Genomic DNA, 20,829 nt, shown 5'->3' with positions numbered 1-20,829 from the left:
GACGAACTATATTGTGAGACTTCTGTCACTCACCGATGGCTGACAGTGAATAAAATTGAGAAGAGAATAGAAAGAAGAAGAAGGCAGAGATGCCAAAAAGGAAGAGGCAGCAGAAAATTGACTTCTTTTTAAAGTCAAGTTGTCATGTACCGGTAAGTGAATGCAGAGGAATCCGGCTCTAATACCCCTAAAATCAACACCATCTCTCTGTCGGTGGCCAAATGACCAAATAAAGTTTTCACAAATAGTAAAAATGTGTTTTAAAGACTCTGTACCCTCTTTAGAATAATTCCATCCAGATTTGAGCAGTGTAACTATTGTAGTTTCCATACAGGACCTAATTTAGGGTGATGAGAATACAATTTTTTCTGCAGTTTCGCAAATCAGAAAAAGGTTTTAATGAATCTATAGCCTCTTTAGAATAATTCTATCCAGATTTGAATAGTGTAACTATTGTAGTTTAGCCTAGCAAGCCAGACCCCTACAGCAAAAAGCTGTACAGGGGTCTAGTGAAGCTGGATAGCAGTGTGGGCGGGATAAACGGTTGTCTGTTAAGTTGCCTCTGCACTCAACGCCACGCAATAGGATGGCGCAACAACCAATCAGAGCGATGAAGAAGGATTACATAGTCAGCGCGACGTACCCGGTGGGCAAAACTCCGAAAACGTCCTTTTTTTTCCACTTAAGAAAAACGTAAGTGGAGTTATCTGTTTGTCTCACAAAGAAAAATGTATATTTAAATCTTCTAGAGTCGCTGCCAAAGCTAAATCGAAAGACTGTTCGCAGCCATTGTTTACCTCTCTCTGGAACTACACACTGAAACGTTGCACCTCTGTCGTCACTAGGTAGCCCGGCCTCCGACCCCGCTCCTCACGATTTGATTGGCCTGATTAAGTTTCGATTTTCAGCCTCGCAAAACCACCACAACTGACTAGACTAGCCCGGGAGCAAATTCAATTTGCGGTCGCTATGGGCGTCTAGATTTCTAGGCTAATTGTAGTTTCCATACAGGACCTAATGTAGGGTGATCAAAATGCAGTGAAATGGCCCTTTATGCCCATCCATTTAATTCGCAAATCGGATGCCAACTTCAGCGTCGTGTCTATGGGCTTGATGTGGCGCTCATGTGCCCCCCCTGGAACACCCCCACGTTTAAAATCACTGCTCCACCCCTGCAACTGCTGGCAGCTTTCTAGTTTTATCTGGATTGTTCTGAATATGTGTCTTTACAGATGGTTTCAGAGCATGACAACTTAACAGCTCGGAGCTGAAAATATTCATGATTTTTTTGAAAGAAAGAGCACATTTTTGCTCGCCGGATGGTTAAACTTCTCTCACCGGGCCTGCGTGGCCTGGAGCTCCTCTTCTTTGGCGGCCAACTGGGCTCGGAGCTCGGCCAGTTGCTCCTGCAGGTCGGCGTACTGCTCCTGCAGTTCGGCCAGCTCGGCCTCCACCTTCCTCTTTGCCTTCTCCATGTCCTGACGAGCTTTCTCCTCCTTCTTAAAACGCACTGAACAACAGAGTGAAAACATCACGTTCAACCCGATTTGCAGACCAACGTCGGCGTCTAAAAAGTGAATAACTGCGAATAACTAAGTCCTGACTGACCCTCCAGCTCAGAGATCATGGTCTCGTGCTTGCTTTTCAGTTTGGTCAGATTCTTGGACTTCTCCTCCTCTTCAGCCAGGTTGGAGCTCATGTCGACAATCCGCTCCTCCAGAAGTTTCCGCTCCTGAAAGCAAAGGTGTGAGTGCAGTAGCTGCCGTTCGTGAAGCTTTCTGCAGCACGATGCTGGCCCTCCTCTACCTTCTGCAGTTTGTTATTCTGGTCCTCCATGAGCAGGACGTCCTCCTCCAGTTTCTTCACCTTCCCCTCCACAGCAGCTTTCTCCAGCTGCAGCCTCTGCCGAGCATCCTCCTCCTCTCCAATGCGGACCTCCATCAGCTGCAGGCGGACAAAGAGACCTTTTTTTTGTTTGTTTAAACATTAACCTTGTAGAACCCAAGCATATGAATAATCATTGAAAAAAATCATTTTGGCTCTTCTTGCATCTTTTTGGGAATAAACCAATATTTTTGGAATTGGGCTATTTTTGATCATTTTAGGCAATGTTGCATATTTGCAACTGTGGGCTTTCCTGATTAATTTTGTAATAATACAATTTGGAGACCTGACCTCCCATTACGGCTGTGAAAGGTGGACAAAGCAGACCACACCAAACGAGACCAGAACGAACTAGAACAGACCACCGCAAAGCAGAGTGTAATTCAGTGACCCAAGAAAATGATTGCTGTGACAACTGTCGGCACATAAAATGTAATGTAAAAAAATATTACACATGAATGTAAAAAATGTATGTAAATAAAAAATCAAATAATGTAATGTAAATATAAATAAAAAGAAATAATGTAAATAAATAAAAAGCTTGTTGCATATCTGCAACTGTGGGTGCTACAGGGTTAATTATTAGGGACCGAGCAGTGAAACTACAAGGACCCTATTGATTCTGTAGGAGTTATTATTCTTTCCGATTCTTTTCAAAAGGTGCTCAAAAACTCATGAAATTTTGGGAGCACCACCTGCCATGAAAAAAATCTGGACTTTATATTTTTGGCAGTCGCTCATTGACGCTGTAGCGCCCCCTACGATGCTTAAAAATGGTCCCCGCATTGGGGTTAGTTTCGCGTGGGACGACAAAATTCGGTACACTCATTTATCATGCCCAGACGCACAAAAAAAGTCTCATGCCGCCATGGTCCCACGTTCACAGAAAGGCGGCCATTTTGGATACAAGGTGCGTTTCCACGCCTGCATATGATCGAACTCGTCCTACAGATTTAATGCTACAGACTTCAAACTTGGCCAGGTTACTCTTAAGACAGGGGGTAAAAATCATGGGGAAACTTTTTTAAAACTTAAAGGGCGTGGCCGTGGCGACGCCTCAAAGTTTGATGACTCGCCATCATTCGCCACAAAAAAGGAAGTCGCTTATAACTCCCACATACATTATCCAATCTGTCCCAAACTTCATACGGTGATTGCTGGATCCAGCCTGAACGTGAACATGTTATCATTGTGATATCCACCTATAGCGCCACCTGCTGGTGGTTGGAAACGTCTTGTTTTTTCCACACCTCACATTTGATCGAACTCCTCCTACAGATTTAATGCTACAAGCTTCAAACTTGGCCAGGTTACTCTTAAGACATGGGGGGAAAAAAACCATGGATACACTTTTCCAAACTCTGAACGGTGTGGGCGTGGCCAGGCGGTGAAAATCGTGTGATGTCGTTTGTGATTTGAAAGCCTTATCATCATCGCAAGCATTGCAGCTTTAATGAATTATTCCAGTTTTAAATGTTTATTAACATCTTGCAGTTCTTTAAATGTTCTGTTTTTGATCAATCATTATCAGCCAAGTTCCCAACAGTGTGGAAAACATTCTGATTGATGCTTGTCAACCGCATTATACATTATTATAACAGACTTAAATGAGCAATGATTAGGACCTAATAATCTGCTTATTGCTGCACACGGGCAATAACTCACTGTAACTCTGCACATTCTGACTCTAAACTCGGTTTCCGGGCCTCTTAAATGTCTGAGTCTGCCTCTTATTCGAGTATTTCTTGCAGAAGGTTCGACTCAAACGTCTCAGACCTGCAGTTCCTGCTCCATGTCTTTCTTCTCCTGCTGCAGGGAGATGCTGCGCTCCTCCTCCTCCTCCAGCCGGGCCTCCATCTCGTGCAGCACCTCCTCCAGCTCCTGCTTCTTGGCCTCCAGACGCACCCTCATGTCCTCAGCCTCGGTGAACAGCTCCGTCTCCGCCTGAAGCTTCAACTCCAGCTGCGCCCGCTCCTCCACCAGCTGCAAGCGGAAGCCTCCATCAGTCCTCGGATGTAACGCGTAAGTTGAAATGGACCGAATAAAAAGCTGTGTTCGTTTCACCTGCGTGTGTTTCTGGGTGACGTCCTTCAGTTCGGCCTCGGTCTTGGCCGCCACCTCTTTGACCACCTTTAGCTCCTCATCCTTCTGACCCATTTCCTCCTCTTGCCTGGTCACCTGCAGCAGCGGCTTCACCTGAGACACAACCACACATTAGTTTGTTTCTAAAAAAAACAAACCCCCACAAAAAAGCAAGCTACTTTTACACTATTGTCCCCTGAACCTAAATGCTAAATGAGTGTAGAACCTTGGTAAAAAGCCTCCACCACTGCCAGTTCCTGAGTTTGAGGTAACAGGCACAGTTCCTCTGGATGACCTTCATGGCGGTCAGCTGCTGCTGACGCTTACTGAAAGCCCTAAAAACGTGAAGAAAAAGAATGAGGCAAGGCAAGTTTATCTGTGCAGCACAATTCAACAACAAGGCGATTCAAAGTGCTTTACAGAGACAGTAAAACAGTGGAAATAAAAAGCACAATTTAAATTTTAAACAAAAAAGAAAGAAATAAGAACAATATAAAATCAGGAGTTAAAATGTGATTAAGTTTTGAAACTCCAGCTTCAGATTTGGAGCTTTATTCAAACGCAGCTGAAAATAGGTGTGTCTTCAGCCTGGACTTAAACACACTGAGTGTTTCAGCTGATCTGAGGCTTTCTGGGAGTTTGTTCCAGACATGTGGAGCATAGAAGCTGAATGCAGCTCCTCCATGTCTGGTTCTGACTCTGGGAACTGATAGAAGACCGGATCCAGATGAGCTGAGGGGTCTGGAAGGTTCATACTGGGTCAGGAGGTCGCTGATGTATTCTGGTCCTGGACCATTCAGAGCTTTATAGACCAGCATCAGAACTTTAAAGTCTATCCTCTGATGGACAGGCAGCCGGTGTAAAGACCCCACGGCTGGACTGATGGGGTCCACTTTTTTGGTCTTAGTGAGGACTCGAGCAGCAGAGTTCTGAATAAGCTGCAGTTTTTAGGTCGACCTGTAAAGATGCTGTTACAGTAATCACGCCAACTGAAGATAGATGCATGGACTAATTTTTCCAGATCTTTTAACCTTGATATATTCTTAAGGTGACAGTAGGCTGACTTTGTTACTGCCTTAATGTGTTTTTCCAAATTTAGGTCTGAGTCCATCACTACACCCAGATTTCTGGCCTGGTTGGTAGTTTCTAGGTGTATAGATTGAAGTTCTGTGGTGACCCGTAATTGTTTCTCTTTGAGGGGTGAATGAGGGGCGGCTCCTCAAAAGGTGTCAACGGGATCCAGGGTCTTCTTCTCACCTGCGGCCCAGGAAGCCCCGCGCTTGTGCCTGGAAGGCGATGATGACGACGGTCAGTTTGAGGTCTCGCTCTTCCTCCAGCTGAGCCAGAACTCCCGTCCTGAAGAACATCTTACTCTGACCAACGCGATACAAGTTGGGGTCCAGATCCAGGTGCTTTACCTGGAGACGACAGGTGGAGTGCGGAGGTAAAATTTAAGAGACGAGCTCGTCTTGAAATGAGGAAGGTTGTGTTGGCTTACCATCAGAGAACACGCCTGCTTCCCATCCATGAAGCCTTTGGGGATGGCGCTGGCAGCCAAGATCTCGTACCTGGAAACAAAATGATAGCAAAGTCCTTGAGTCCTTCAAGGTTCTGGATATTCTTTGGCAATTAGGTTCAATTTATAATCAGTTTATTTCACAGTCCAATTCACTGTAATACAAAAATTATCCAATAAAATAGAACCAGAACCAGGAAGGGCGGCCATCTGCCCCGACCAGCTGGGGGTCGATGCTACGAGGAGGTCCAAACTAGAGTGTCTGACCTCTAATTTGTAGTTTTTGTTTTAGCCACAGTTGGCCAGCTTACAATCTGAAACCTTGGATCTGAGTTTGGGGTGTTTGTGATGAGGATCGGCATCTTTTGAGCTCCTTTTTTAAACATTTTTACATCATTCAGAAGACACTTTAATCCACAAAAACTAACAACAAAGAAACACGTTGTTGGAAATATTCATGCTGCTCGCTGCCCTCTGGTGGTTGCATTGTGGAACTGCAACACTACGCATCATCTCTCCTCTATAAAGATGTTTCAGAAGGTTTATTTAACAGAATAAATAAGAATCTGCACCTGCTATGTCATTTTTAAAGAACAGAAACATTTTGGGAGATACTTTTGATAATTCGGTGCTATGCAGATGTTACTGCACTTTACTACTAACAGAGCGATGAAAGAAAGTTATTATTATTATGCCGGATGCCTCTGAGCATCTACAGGATTTGGTATAGATGGTCTAAGACGGCTTCCTCACCTCTGCCTGAACTCCTGGAACACAATGCGGTTTGGAAATCCCTGCCTGCAGATCCGAATGCCCTCCAGCACGCCGTTACACCTCAGCTGCTCCAGCACCAGGTGGGAATCCATCCTACCGGCCTGCAGCACAGCAGCAACAAGCACTGAATCTATGAAACCTGCCTGCAGTCAGATGCACATAAAACCAGCCCTCACCCTCTTCTCGTGGTTGGGAATGATGCAGCGGATGAAGTTGGGCTGCGTGTTGTGCAGCGTGGTCATCAGCTTGCCCAGAGACTCTTTGTACAGCTGACCCACCGTGCGAAACATACCCTTCTTGGATTTGGTGGAGCTGGGCACAGAACTCTGGGACATTTTGGTCATTGTATCCAGACCCACCACTCGATCCACTGACGGGGAAGATTTAGGCGTTTTACGACCATGCTACAGATTTAATGCGAGCGTGTTTGGATGGTCGTTGTGGAGGACTGACCGTCTTTCCACAGGTCCTGGATGAAGGTGCTGGAGGAGTTGTTGAGCAGAGCTGTCACGTTGTCATTCAGAGGGTCCATGTTCTTTGTCAGCCAGTTGTCTGCATTATAATCAACCTGGAAGTATAAAAGTCGGTCATGTTTTCAATGGATGCCATCTTTAAAATACACCACAAATATACGGTTTTATCTGTCTAATAGGCTGTGTTCGAAACGGCATACTTCTCCTACTACTCATACTAACTTTTTTAGTTAGTATGCGAGTTTGAGTAAACGAGAAGTTCCCGGATGCATACTAGATTCTCCGAAATGTTGGGTATGCATCATGAGGTTACTACTCATACTCAAACTACCCAAGATGCAACGTAACGTGACGTCGCCGATCGTCATTTCCTGTCAAAACGGCAGTTTCAAGCTAGCTACAACGAGGGTAGGTTCACTTCCTGTTTTCAAAACAAAAGCACCAATTGTATCCTAATGGCTTTCCCTATGATAAAAGGCAACAGGTATTTTATTTTGTGAAAATAACCGGAAGTGCGTTGCTCACTGTGGCTAGCTTTAGTAGCGCCGAATTCGTGGGAACAAAATTGTAAACAGCCGGTATTTTGTCAGGTTTTCAACACGTTGGGGATCTAAACGACTACTTTCTCGCCTGAAAATGTTTCAAATGTTGCTAAAGTTTACAGAGTTTAGAGCTTAAAGGAAATCAGCTTCAGGCTGATTTCGGCTCGGGCAGGAGCGAAATGCATTGTGGGTAAACGCTCTGCATACTGTCTGATCGAATGAGTATGTAGTATGTAGTATGGAAGTATGTAGTATGCGGTTTCGAACACAGTCATAGACTCAGTAATTCCCTGTAAGAGATAAAGCAGTTGTTAGCAAGTGTTACTCAAACAGAAAGAAATGCATTCATTTGGGACTATTTTCAGTGGTGGATTAATCCATACTTGGTGCATAAGTATTTGTTTCCTGAAGCCTTGGGTTGGGGTTAGGGATCCTCACCTTACCAGCGTAGTGCAGCACAGTGAACATCAGTTTGAGTTGTTTGGGTTTGGAGAACTTCACGTGACCGGTGTGGGTGTTCATCAACTTGTCCACGAACGACAAGTCGGTGGCTTTGGGGAACCAGCACTCCTCGTCCAGCAGAGCCAGGATGCCCGGCGGGTTGTTCTGCAGGACATCGAAGCACACAGAGGATCAGAGGCCGGGAATTTTATCTTTGCATTTATTTCCCGTTGCAGTTACTTCTGCGGTAGAGTAAAGTGTCGATTTAAGGACCCGGTAGGTGTTGAAGTTCAGTTTATAACATCACTCATGTGCAAACATAAGGAGGGACCTGAGGGCAAACATCTCCTATAACATCTATTGTAATGTGTTTGTTTGTATGTGGAAGTAGTTGGTTGAGCTCTCAAAGAAATTCAAAATAAAGCCAAAGTAAAGCCTGGAATAAGACCACAAATCCAGATGAGTTGAAGAGGAGACGTCAAGGATGGAGAATAGGAACAAAATGGAGAGCAAGGAGGAGGAAGTTGAAACCATTCGTCACTTGATTGTTATGGAAAATGTGAGATCACTGGTGGATAAAATGAAAGAGTTGAAGATGGCAGTATTATCTGTTTCTTTTACACCTCTCTGCTCAGCTTTAAGACTCTACGGACGGGCAGACAGAGACTGCAGACAGAGCGGTGACAGTACAGGAGGAGAATTAGAGCATCTCTATTAACTGAATGAAGAAGAATATATTTCAGTCATTCTTCAAGCCCTTTCTAGAGGCCATCGGAGGATTTTTTGTGGCAGAAAATTCAAAAAGTACAACTTTGATGGACACAGATGAGTTATTATTGGATTAATAACTTCTGGAGTGGGACTTCTAACTAAAAATTCAAACTGTATGTGTTTTGAGAAGTGCTTTACGGAGCTAAAATAAGTTTTTAAGGGCATTGGACACTGACCGGCCTCTCGATGAGCTCGATGCAGGGCTGCAGGTCGAGGCCGAAGTCGATGAAGTTCCACTGGATGCCCTCCCTCTTGTACTCCTCCTGCTCCAGGACGAACATGGTGTGGTTGAAGAGCTGCTGCAGACGCTCGTTGGTGTAGTTGATGCAGAGCTGCTCAAACGAGTTGTCCTGGGGACGAGAAGTTTCGGAGTATGAAGCCACAGCAGTCAGTCAAGCACTGAGGTATTTTAATTAGGGCTGGGCGAGTTAACTCGTTATTATCGCGTTAACTTGTTAACTATTTAACGCCGATAAATGTTTTATCGCGCATTAACGCAGGTTTTATTATTGTAAAAGTCAGTTGAATGCATCACATTCACACAGTTACAGCAAACACCACGAAGCATGGAGTAATAAAATAAAAATAAACTAGCAGGTAACATCACCGCTACAGGTGTGAAGCTAACAGAGCTAACCGGCGCTACTTCCTGTTTTACTGGTTTCAACATAAAAGCACGTATTTCAAAATAAATTTTTAAAAAACCTCCTGCATTTAAAGCCAAGTTGAATTGTCTTCTCAGAGTAGTAGTTCCAGTCTAAAATATCACTTAAAGGCAAAACACACAACTGATAGCAGCAAGTCATTCAAGGAAACAGACAGTGGAGCGAGGCTTCTACATAAAAACTACAGAAAGATGCTGATGTTAAAAGTGTGTTTGCACAACAAATGTTATGGCACTTTCATTCATATGGCAGCACATTTAAAATAAAGCTAAATGCTAAAGGCTATACACTACTTTTGAATTCATTTTTGGATTTTGCGTACAAATGCGATTAATCGTGATTAATCAGGGAAATCATGTGATTAATTAGATTAAACATTTTAATCGTTGCACAGCCCTAATTTAAATGTTTGTTTTCAGGAGGAATTCACCGCAAAAATCTCAAAGCCAGCGATGTCCAGGATTCCCAGGAAGGATGTCGACTGTCTCTTACTCTTATCCAGCGTCTTGTTGACTCTGGCCAGGATCCAGCGAAACAGACGCTCGTACATGGCCTTAGCCAGAGCCTCAATCGCAAAATCAGCCTGAAGAGAACATTTATGAGTCATTTTTGGATGGTTTTGTTGCTGCTGTTGAGTCGTAATAAAGGTTGTTGGATTTCTGTGCTTCCTCAGTGAGGTTTGCTTGGCTTTTTGCAGTACCTGCTGTTTGGTCTGAGCCTTCTGCACCACCTCCCTCCCCACTTTAATCCTGGGCGTGAGGATGGCGCGGGTGAAGTCGGTCACATTGATGCCCTGCAGGTGGCACAGCTTCTGGGCCGCTGTGGGGGATTTGTGACGTTATTCAGAGCAGTTACGACGTACATTTACAGGGCTGGCGGAGGTATTTACAGATGGTTACCAGTGTTATCGGGCATGGTGGCCTGCTCACTGTTCCTCTCCTTCTCAAACTTGACGTTGCCCAGCTGGAGCACAGTGGACACCACCTTCAACATCCCTGCAGAGAGGAAGAGGAGTAGAAATCCTGACCTGCTCACAGCTAAATGAACTATTGTTTAGAGCAGAGATGCTCATGGCGCGGCTCCTCAAGCTTTAATTGGCGGCTCGCACTCGAATAGTAGCTTATAACAATATGCTAACAATAACAATACATTTTTTCAAATAACACACAACGAATACTGCACAGTATTAAGTATTTTTTATTAATTTTGTGTTTTTGTAGTATTAAGTATTTATATTAAGTATTAATTAAGGCTTAATGGTGTTTCCTAAAGGGGGCTCTGTTAAACCTGGCAACGCAGCCCGCTTAAACCACCGTCACACTTGACCGCAGAGCACGCTAGCTCCTTTAGCCAGCGTGAGATGCAGGCACAATGGATAATTTTTTTATTAAAAAAGGGCAAAAACCAGCACAAAAACCAAACGAAAATCAGCATGAAGACCCCAGAAAGGGGACGAGCAGGCAAACGTCGGGTGTACCGCGAGATGCAGGCCCAATGGATCGGTTTTTAATTAAAAAAAGGCAAAAACCAGCACAAAAACCATGCTCATTTTAAATGTCTCACTATGATTACAACAACAAACTACAAATACAACATGAAGAAAGTCAGGGACATGCACGCCAGCTTCCGCTCATCCCAGTATTAAGGTAAATGTGGTCTTAATTGAAAATGTATTGGCTGTGTTGTTTCTTTTTTTATGGGATGTTTTATATGTAGAAATGCATATTTGCAAAATGGGACTTTAGTATGTCGTCGTAAAAGTGGCTCTTCCCTTGATTTTGCTCTGCCAATGTGGCTCTTGTGAAAACAATAGTGAGCATCACTGGTCTATAAAGAAGAAAAACTCTCGGTACCTAATCTCTCCTCCTCGGTAAAGCCCATGATCGCCATGGCCTCCAGAGTCTCATCAAACACCTCATCGTCTTGCTGGCCGGGGATCTCCACGTGACCCGCTATCAGGAAGCGATAGCTGCTGAAGTCCTCCAGCAGCAGCTCCTCTACAAAAACACAGAGTCAGCATCTTCAGAGACGTTTACCCCGACCCACGGAAATCATTTCCCATCTGCTGCCTTTCACCAGCAGAATGAAACCAACAGTATCTCATTTGGCAGCTCGTTTCTTCCTCACTTGGAATGTGAAGGAAGCGAGATGATCCTCACGTTACCCCTTATTCTGCCCTAAATGAATAATCTATATCAGGGATACCCACATCCGGTCCTGGAGGGCCGCTGTCCTGCAGGTTTGAGAGGTTTCCCTGCTTCAACACACCTGATTCAGATGAAATGGATCTCTTCAAAAGATGGTTAAGTTCTGCACCAGTCTGTTGATGATGCATTGATCTGAATCTAAAACATCTACATCTAAAACCTGCAGAACACCGGATGTGGGTATCCTTGATCTACATTATGTTGGGCAACACTTGAACTTAAAATCTTCAGATTCAACAATCAAATTTGCTTAAAAGAAAGACTCCTTCACTAGTTCATATGAGAGCTTTCCATGTATGCAAGCTAATTCTGAATAATGATCCTGGCAGCTTCTACCTCTGCAGAAGAGTCACAGAAGATAACTTTCTGGATATGACTGTTTATACTCGTGGTATCTCCCTGATAAACGGTTGGAAACCCTTTAGATAACGAGGTAAATTGCACAAACAAATTGGTGAAGCAGCTAATATATGAAGGCTACAAACACACCCCTCCAAAAATAAGTAAGTAATACAAGTCGTTTTTGCTTGAAATAAGCAAAAACAATCTGCCAATGGAACTAGTGAAAATCGGCTTGTCAAGATTTCTTGAAATAAGATGTGATATTTAGGACTTTAGAGATAAAAGTGATCTTGAAATTAGCTTAAAAACCTCTTCAAATGTCCAAAAAAGCTTGTTTCATATGAAATCCGACTCAAAACTATTTGTTTTCAAGACTTTTTCATTTAATAAGATATTCCAGATGTATTGTCTTCCAACAACTCCCTATATCTGGCTGAAATAGTACTTGTTAGGCAGTTGTGTCTGATATTAAGTGTAATGAGATATTTTGACTAGAAATGAGACAAATATACTCGGTAAGACTTTGATTTTTTCCAGTGCAAATGATGAGTCCCTGCGATGTTTGAGCTGTCTGACCTGTCAGAGGGTGGTGCTCGGCACATTCAAAATAGAAATGCTCAGAAATAATGTTGATGTCTGGCTGTGTTTGTGATATATCTCGTAACACTTTAAAATAAAATAAAAAAAGCACCATACGGGCGTGTTAACAAGGTGAAAAAGTTGATTTTCAACAGAAAAGGACTTTAAGTTTGCAGGAAACTGTGTTAGCTGGAAGAAAAATGGCAGAAATGTCCCTTTAAGACACCAAGAAAAGTCTGTAATTATGGAGTCACCTCTCATCTTGTCTTTGGCTCCTGCCACCATGTAGTAGAAGATATGAAAGGCTCTCTCTGTGTTGGCCTGACGGATACAACGCGACTTCTCCAGCAGGTCTGATCAGGTAGGGAGTTAAAAAAATTAACCGGCTGTTTTAATAGTTCTGATTTTACATGAATTGTTTGAGAAAGATGACAAAAGAAAAAGGATACAGGTGTCAATATTTGCTCCGACAAGAAAGCCGGTCACATCAAAGTTGAGTTTGATGAACTTCCCCTGTGGAAAACAGCGGGAAACTGAAACATCTGTGCTGTATCTCTGGAATTCATTTCCACACGTGTTCATGAAATAAACGTACAAATCGGGAGGAGTTATCGTTCTTGATGGTCTTAGCGTTGCCAAAGGCCTCCAGGATGGGATTAGCCTGCAGCAGCTGCTGTTCCAGCTCCCCCTGCAGTCCAAAAACAAGCTTATGCATCAACATCTGGACATGCTGCACGTGTGCGACTGCTGCTTAGATCAAGGGCGATGTAGAAAACACACACAAACAAATCTGTGGAGTTTTAAACCGAATAAAGACGAAGATGTAAGAGGAACTCACGTAGGCCAGAGATCCTGACTGTTGCTGCAAGAAGAGGGAAGAAAAACAGGTTGGAAGTCATCATAATTTAAAGCTTTCCATCTTCATCTAGAAAAGGTGCTCCATTCAGATTAAGGCTTAAGATGCATCAGAGCAGCAGAGTTCAGGGGTCAAGCAGCAAAAAAACGCAGATAGCTCACCGCTGCTAAGTGAAGCACAAATTTAACTTTCACTCAGGATTTATGGGAAGATATGAAGATTACAAAGTGCAACACTAGTCTGGAACGGCTTGTTTTTTGCTATCAATCTTCCTTCACATGGATATATGTGAAGATTTTATTATTATTATTATTTAGTTAGTAGTAGTATTATTATTGTTGTTTTATTGTTGTTAATACAATCATTGTAAATATTTAAAAAGATGTTGAGCTACTTGACGAATTTGAATTTCCCCCATTGGGGGATAAATAAAGTATTTTTCTATTCTATTCTATTCTATATGAAACAAACCGAAAGCCCCACCAGCAACAAGAGAAGCACAAACAATGTTAATCTGTCCTCACCTTAGCCACAGCTGCAGCAACTGAGTCCTGTTGTGTGCAGCAGAATATGGGCTTTAATGTTCGGCTTTGGATGAGTTGCCAAGTAAATTCATCCAATTAAAACTCTATTTCATGGTGCTTTGAAAACCAAAGTACAATGTACACAAACAGATGAAGACATGACATATCACACTGTGTCATTATTTAACAAAACACAGAAGCAGTGTGTGAAAAACTAAGTGAACCCTTCCTGCCAGGTGCTGCTGATCAATGCTCTGATTAACTGATCATCAGTCAGTGTGAGCAGCTCTATAAAAGCAGAAGTTCTGTCAGTTTATTCAGGTGTGAGTTAACACGATGCCAAGGAGAAAAGAAATCAGCAGCTGCTGCTGCCCATCAACCTGGGGAAGGGTTATAAGGCCGTTTCCAAACTATCTGGAGTCCATCGTTCCACAGAGAGAAAGATTATTCACAAGTGGAAAACATTCAGGACAGCTGTCAGTCTGCCCAGGAGTGGACGTCCCAGCAAGGTCACCCCAAGGTCAGAAACCCAAGAGCTACATCTCAGACTCTGCAGGCCTCAGTTAGCATGTTAAAGGTTAAAGGTCACCCCAAGGTCAGAAACCCAAGAGCTACATCTCAGACTCTGCAGGCCTCAGTTAGCATGTTAAAGGTTAAAGGTCACCCCAAGGTCAGAAACCCAAGAGCTACATCTCAGACTCTGCAGGCCTCAGTCAGCATGTTAAAGGTTAAAGGTCACCCCAAGGTCAGAAACCCAAAGAGCTACATCTCAGACTCCGCAGGCCACAGTTAGCATGTTGAAGGTTAAAGGTCACCCCAAGGTCAGAAACCCAAAGAGCTACATCTCAGACTCCGCAGGCCTCAGTTAGCATGTTAAAGGTTAAAGGTCACCCCAAGGTCAGAAACCTGAGAGCTACATCTCAGACTCTGCAGGCCTCAGTCAGCATGTTAAAGGTTAAAGGTCACCCCAAGGTCAGAAACCCAAAGAGCTACATCTCAGACTCCGCAGGCCTCAGTTAGCATGTTGAAGGTTAAAGGTCACCCCAAGGTCAGAAACCCAAAGAGCTACATCTCAGACTCCGCAGGCCTCAGTTAGCATGTTAAAGGTTAAAGGTCACCCCAAGGTCAGAAACCCAAAGAGCTACATCTCAGACTCCGCAGGCCTCAGTCAGCATGTTAAAGGTTAAAGGTCACCCCAAGGTCAGAAACCCAAAGAGCTACATCTCAGACTCCGCAGGCCTCAGTTAGCATGTTGAAGGTTAAAGGTCACCCCAAGGTCAGAAGGCCGTGAGAGAGACTGATAACGTCCCACAGGAAACCATTACTTCACCTCACTGCTGCTACAAGCTGCTGGATCAGGGTTTCACTTAGTTTCTCACTCACTGCTTCTGTGTTTTGTTCCATAAATAATGACACAGTGTAACATGTGTTGCTCACCTGAGGTTGGATTTACTGAGCTTTAACACCAGGAGAGGACCTGATTTTTGGCAATATGTGACTTCAACAAGCTAAAAATCAATATTTCCACATCCTCCCACATCTCGGTGAAGTCTCTACTCACAGGGTTGATGTCCTTCTTCCCTTTGTGTGAAGAAGTGACGACAGCCAGGTACTGAATCACCTTCTTGGTGTTTTCTGTCTTCCCTGCGCCAGACTCACCTCTGATGTGACGAAAGAGGAGCAACGCAGTTGGAAACGAGTTAAATCGAGTTACGGGTTAACACTGGTTTTTGCTCAGATGCACAGAGAGGAAAGGGAAAGTGTGTCGTATGTTTAGACTCACGTGCAGAGAATAGACTGATCCTCACGATCTGTGGAGAGAGAGAGAATAACACGAGATGTTGACTGAACTTTAAGTCCAAACATGAAGTCTGAGCTCTGAGATCAGCCTCCATCGTTCTGATGGTGTAAAAATAGCAGGCGGATGGTGTAATCTGGTCTCTCTGTTCCATATTTGGCCATTTTTGTGGCTGAACGGAAAAAGTCCGGAGGTGGTCTGAGGTCATCGGGGCTGCTCGTGTCCACTACTCATGGCAGCTTTCATGTGAGGTTTGGTAAAACTTTATTAACTATCAGGAACAGACGTGAAAAACAGCTCGAATGCAAAAAAAACACATTATTATCAATCCAATAAGCTTCTGTTTATCATGGTTATTCTTCTTGGTGCGGAGCAGTGAAGGTGGATTCTGAAGCAGAACCTCTTCATGACTTCATTATTTTTGTGGCTCCTCTGATAAAGTCGGGAACCAATCACCAAGTCTTGTATGCAAAGATCCTTGTTTTTTTTTTTTTTAATCTTTGGAGCAAGAGAAAATCTAACTCTGTCTCTAAACCGAGAAAAAAGAGAGTGACAGAGGGAGGTGAAATTGGTTGTTTTTTAAGAGTTTCAGTAGAGATCTCCAGAGCTCCATCTCCTCAGCCATCTCCTCAGCCACCTCCTCCAGCTCTTCCAGGGGGTCTCTATGACCTTCCAAAGCCAGTCCAAAGATATAATCTCTCCAGACAGCAAGCATCAATCGTTGCCGTATTTAGTATTTAGTATATGATAACTATACGTTTAATAATGCTAGGTGCAAGCCAAGCTGGCTCTAGTTTAGCTTCCTGCCAAGCTTCTGGACGCGTAATTCGTTCACGGAGCAGGGTACGTGCACAGGGGGAAGGAGGGGGAGGGAGGAGCAGATTGCAGTTTGATAGACGGCATCAGTATCCAATCATTGTGAACGGTCCGTTCAGTATGATTGGATACCGTTTTTCCTGTCCTGGATTGTTCGTTCTAGAGGCCACTAAAACTTTTCATATTTGTGTCAAAACTTTTAATTAATTGGTTGCAATGGGGGTGTGAAGAGTATTTCAAGCAATATGTAAAAAAATGCTCCAGAAAAAGAACCCCTACCCCACCTTTAAGTGAATCTTGATGGGCTGATTTTCAGTCAGTGTCTGACAAAAGAAAGTTTGCAGATTTACTGGGAATTCAGCTGGATTTATATACATTAAAAGTTTAAAAAACATGGAACTTTGGAGCATGAACGGAGCACCTAGGATCATTTTAGTGTAGTTGAGCGTATGCACGCAGGAGGGATTCGATCCCCAACTGCATTAGAGAAGCTTGATTTCATACAATAATGGCCTAAGCTGTGCTGTTTTTGCATGAGATGCTTTTAATTCATCTACGTTCCCGATGGACCACGAAGTCTCACGTGAATTAAAGCAAGCTGCATAGACTCATGATTATCTTGTGGTCTTTTTCACAAATTTTTACCAAAGACTCGATCGCCCACAGCAGCACCAGCACGCAGAAAAAGCACACAAACCCACATAAAATACATATTAAATGGGTAGTTTTTTGGAGAAAATATGTAATGAAAGATTAAACAAAGCATGGAAGAATAAAAAAAAGTGGCTGTGCATCGAGTTCAAAGCCTTTCTGTTGGATTTTAAAGATACTTTTAAAGATAACGCGACACTTTCTGCACCGACATCAGCTCTCATGTCACATACAGAAGCAGAAAGTTACCCTGCAGCATGTTCCTGTAGGCGTTGTCTGTGATGGAGTAGATGTGCGGCGGCACCTCATGGCGTTTCTTGCCCTTGTACATCTCGATGATCTTTTCCGAGTAGATGGGCAGCATCTTGTAGGGGTTCACCACCACACAGAACAGACCCGAGTACGTCTGAGAGGGAAGAAATGACTTTACTTCCTCACGTTAAACCCACAGCGGTGGAATTACAGCGAATTTTCTTTTCTTTGTCCAAGTGTTTGCAGCTCAAAACGCTGGGGACTGCAGACAACTCTGCATAAAAATGCTGCAGAATTCACATATTTCTCCTCAAATTGTTCAATTTTGTTGTGTAGAATATTTTTTCTTAGCTTGACAAAGTGTCCTTATTTTATATAAGGTCCAAAGACCTTAGTTGTCCCTTAAGTCAACAGTATTTTCCACTTCTTTTCTGAATTATTGTGTTTTTATTCTATTTTTATATCTATTTTTATTTTATTTACTCTTTTTCTTTCCATTTATTGTTTTAAAGAACAGATTTCTTTAGCATATGGAATCTTCTGCTGTTCTCGTGTCGTTTAAAACAAAAAGATATGACAGTTTCTCACATAAATCAGGCTGGAGAAGTATCTCTCGCGCAGGTTCTGCAGGACTGAAGCCTCATTGAGGAAGGTGAGGGCGGCCATGTCCTCCACTTTGCTGAACTTGGGCGGGTTCATCTTCTGGACGTCGTCTTTGTTCACCGTCACCTTCTGACCGTTGGACAGCTCCACGAGCACCTGCAGACGGGATAAATGTCAGAAAACGTCCTGCAGCTCTGTGGAACTTTCCTTTTTTATCATCCAGTTGTTTATTATTCATACTGCAGCTGCATCATTTCCTTTGACATGAATAAAGTACTATAAAGATAAGATGACAACCTGAAGCTTCAGGAAGAATATAACATGTAAATGTAAATGTAAATGTACTTTATTTCTACAGCCCTTTACAGACAATCCTTACGGTGTACCAAAGTGCTTTACAGCAGGTAATAAATAAAGAGAAGAAGAAGTAAAAACAAATAAAAACAATAAAAGAACAGTGAAAGTAATAAAATATAACAAAATCGATTAAGATAAAATAAGATAAAAGTGTCATCATACTACTGGGTATTAAAATCCTAAATAAGTAGGTTTTTAGCCTAGATTTTTTCCACTTTGGTACACCGTAAGGATTGTCTGTAAAGGGCTGTATAAATAAAGTACATTTACATTTACATTATTATAAGATATATGATTGATGACATCATCCGTACCTGGTCGCCCTTCTCCTCCCTGACGCTCGCCGCCTCGAAGCCCTCCCTCTCGGACGGCACCCACACCATCTTCTTGGCGGCCCAGTCGGCCTGGGCCACCCCGCTGCTGTGGAAGTCGTTTTCCAGGAACAGATACTTGCTGTCGTCGGCTGGCAGGTCGGCCATGTTTGAAGCGTCACCGCTGGCGTCGGGATCGGCCTGTGGGACGGAAACGGCGGCGGCGGTGGGGGCGATCGCAGGCGGTGCTGAGGCGAGCGGGCTGATGGGCGTTGAGCTGACCTCTGACCTCGCTCTGACTTCTGTGCTGTTGATGTCACACATTCAGTCACAGAGTCAGAATCCAACCACTTTAAAGCCAAATGAACCACGAGGCCTTGGAGCAGAGCCTTTTCCAACAGTTTGTGGTGACTCGGCTCGTGTTTTTATGTTAATTTGGCCACTTTTAAACAGTAAAATTCACTAGTTTGTATCATTTATTATTCAGTTTAGCTACCTTCAAGCTTTGGATGTTTGCAGACTCGACATAATCTCAGCCTCTGAGGTCCGTTTCTGACTGCTTCAGATTTTACCTTCATATATTTCACCTTAAAGACTGTTTACTTTGCCTCGTTTGGTCCCAGATTTTCTGTCACCTGTTATTTGTTACTACTATAACTTTTTTATCACTTTATTATATTCCATACTGCCGTTTTTGCACTACCACAACCATAACTATGCTGCTAACTTAACTTATACTTAACTTATACATAACTTATACATACCAACCACACTGCATATTTTTTTATATACATTTTTTATTGGCTCTTTTAGTTTTAGCTTAGTATATGTCTTACCTGAGTGCCCTGAATGCTTACTTTGTATTGATATGTCCTGTCCTATCTGTTGTGCCTGTGCACTTTATATGTCACCGTGATTCCTTTGTATGTTTCGGCATGTGAAGAAATTGACAATAAAGCAACTTTGACTTTTATTTGTTCAGTTTGACACAAAAAACAGCCCGTTTTGACCGTTTCTTCCTGCACCGAACATGATGATAATCAGGAAAAGGTTTGGTGTAAATTATTTATTTAAAGTCTGGTTTTTACTTGGCCTAACAACACAATTTAAAAAAAACCTGGTAAATAGTTTGAAATCCACACTTTCAGCACAAAGTCGCTCAAATCCTCGGCCATTTTTTCTGCTTTCAGCACATTAACTTTGTCTCGTATGTCCAACCTACCGCCAGCTGCTACGTCTTTCTACTCACCTGCTCGAGGTCATAATGTTATGCAGAAGTTGGCTGATTGGTGATGTGAAAAGCATCAATAAAACCAACACATCAGCTCATAACCCCCCCCCCCCATGCTTCCTCATTCTATGACTCAAACTGCCTTTGAATTCCTGTGCCACTCAGATAATTTACATTCAGTTTAAGTGAACCGTCCCACAGATTACTGCTGATAACAACACATTTCCCTCACTTTGCATTGAGCTACTTACTCACTTATCCCGGTCTGTGGCTCTCCATACGGGTCACAGGGAGGCTTTGACCTCCCAATGAAGAGCAGGCAATAAAACATGAAAAGCAGCACGCAGATAACTCCCATTATCAAACCAGAGAGCTGCCATGCTGGGATGCCCATGTTTGGCTAACACTTTGCTTCTGGTGGCTCGGGAGCCCAAAGACGGACGCTCGGGACTCAGCCGGCACATCACCTTATAAGGTGCAGCAGCTCGTGTGTCCAGCCAAGCTTACCGTTTACACCAAAAAGGTGACATATTCAGGGATGCACACAGTACAGTACAGATCCCCACACAGTACGCAACATTTAGTATGAGCAAACATTGTGTTGGTTTGAATTAAATTCAATTAAAGCATCTTTTTTTTTGCTCTTTAATAACAAAATATAAACCCAAGTGGCCCTTTTTCACCAGAAAAAAATGCTCCCAGCAGATTTGCCCCCAGTACGTTTAGCTGTTTAGTAGATACAACTAGACTTTTTAATGAATCGAGGTTGTAATTTCAGCTGAATCCTCTGCACGGGAGCAGCAATAACTACCTGCTGCTCCCTTTGTCCCAGCAGCTGGATTTCACCTGGAAACGAGAGTCATACTCACTGCTCAGTGCTTCAGTCCTCAGTGCAGAATGTTGGCTGAACTCCAGGAAAAGTGAGAATATACCGTCAGGTGCATCAAGTGAAGGTGGCGAGGATGTCGCCCTTCCTCCTCCACACTATTTAAACCGTACGCAGACACCTGGGGTGGAGCAGCACGCGCCACCACGCCTCCATCCAGCCAATCAGCCGAGGTTTGGTCAGTCTGCCTTCAAATAAAGACCCTTCCATGAGTTCTGAGAGAGAAATTTAAGGGAAAAATGTCATTTTTCATCAAACTACATTCAGT

At 43.3% G+C, this 20,829-nt stretch overlaps 1 protein-coding gene across 3 annotated transcripts in view; it reads right to left on the bottom strand.

Annotated features, from left to right (window-relative positions):
• The window catches only part of LOC142370921 (uncharacterized), a 35,052-nt gene extending 14,424 nt beyond the window's left edge, over positions 1-20,628 (bottom strand). For 2 of the 3 annotated variants that reach the window (XM_075453452.1, XM_075453453.1), the window contains exons 1-19: positions 12,726-12,783; positions 12,531-12,629; positions 11,002-11,145; positions 10,048-10,143; positions 9,849-9,967; positions 9,579-9,731; positions 8,660-8,833; positions 7,710-7,877; positions 6,710-6,824; positions 6,433-6,626; positions 6,236-6,357; positions 5,465-5,534; positions 5,224-5,384; positions 4,193-4,301; positions 3,949-4,080; positions 3,661-3,867; positions 1,807-1,944; positions 1,609-1,732; positions 1,339-1,510 (exon numbers count right to left, since the gene is read on the bottom strand). In XM_075453452.1, the coding sequence (XP_075309567.1) occupies positions 1,339-1,510; positions 1,609-1,732; positions 1,807-1,944; positions 3,661-3,867; positions 3,949-4,080; positions 4,193-4,301; positions 5,224-5,384; positions 5,465-5,534; positions 6,236-6,357; positions 6,433-6,626; positions 6,710-6,824; positions 7,710-7,877; positions 8,660-8,833; positions 9,579-9,731; positions 9,849-9,967; positions 10,048-10,143; positions 11,002-11,145; positions 12,531-12,561 (2,429 nt within the window). In that variant the 5' untranslated portion in view covers positions 12,562-12,629; positions 12,726-12,783. Of the gene's footprint in view, positions 1-1,338; positions 1,511-1,608; positions 1,733-1,806; positions 1,945-3,660; positions 3,868-3,948; positions 4,081-4,192; positions 4,302-5,223; positions 5,385-5,464; positions 5,535-6,235; positions 6,358-6,432; positions 6,627-6,709; positions 6,825-7,709; positions 7,878-8,659; positions 8,834-9,578; positions 9,732-9,848; positions 9,968-10,047; positions 10,144-11,001; positions 11,146-12,530; positions 12,630-12,725; positions 12,790-12,871; positions 12,965-13,114; positions 13,139-13,656; positions 13,684-15,217; positions 15,318-15,439; positions 15,468-17,170; positions 17,328-17,761; positions 17,933-18,447; positions 18,752-20,544 lie in introns of those variants that run through there. The other variant, XM_075453454.1, reaches the window with a different exon arrangement.
• Between the last annotated feature and the right edge of the window lie 201 nt (positions 20,629-20,829).

This window comes from Odontesthes bonariensis, chromosome 21 (genome assembly GCF_027942865.1).
Source record: "Odontesthes bonariensis isolate fOdoBon6 chromosome 21, fOdoBon6.hap1, whole genome shotgun sequence".
Lineage (NCBI taxonomy): Eukaryota > Metazoa > Chordata > Actinopteri > Atheriniformes > Atherinopsidae > Odontesthes > Odontesthes bonariensis.
This window is presented reverse-complemented; position numbering and strand designations above follow the sequence as displayed.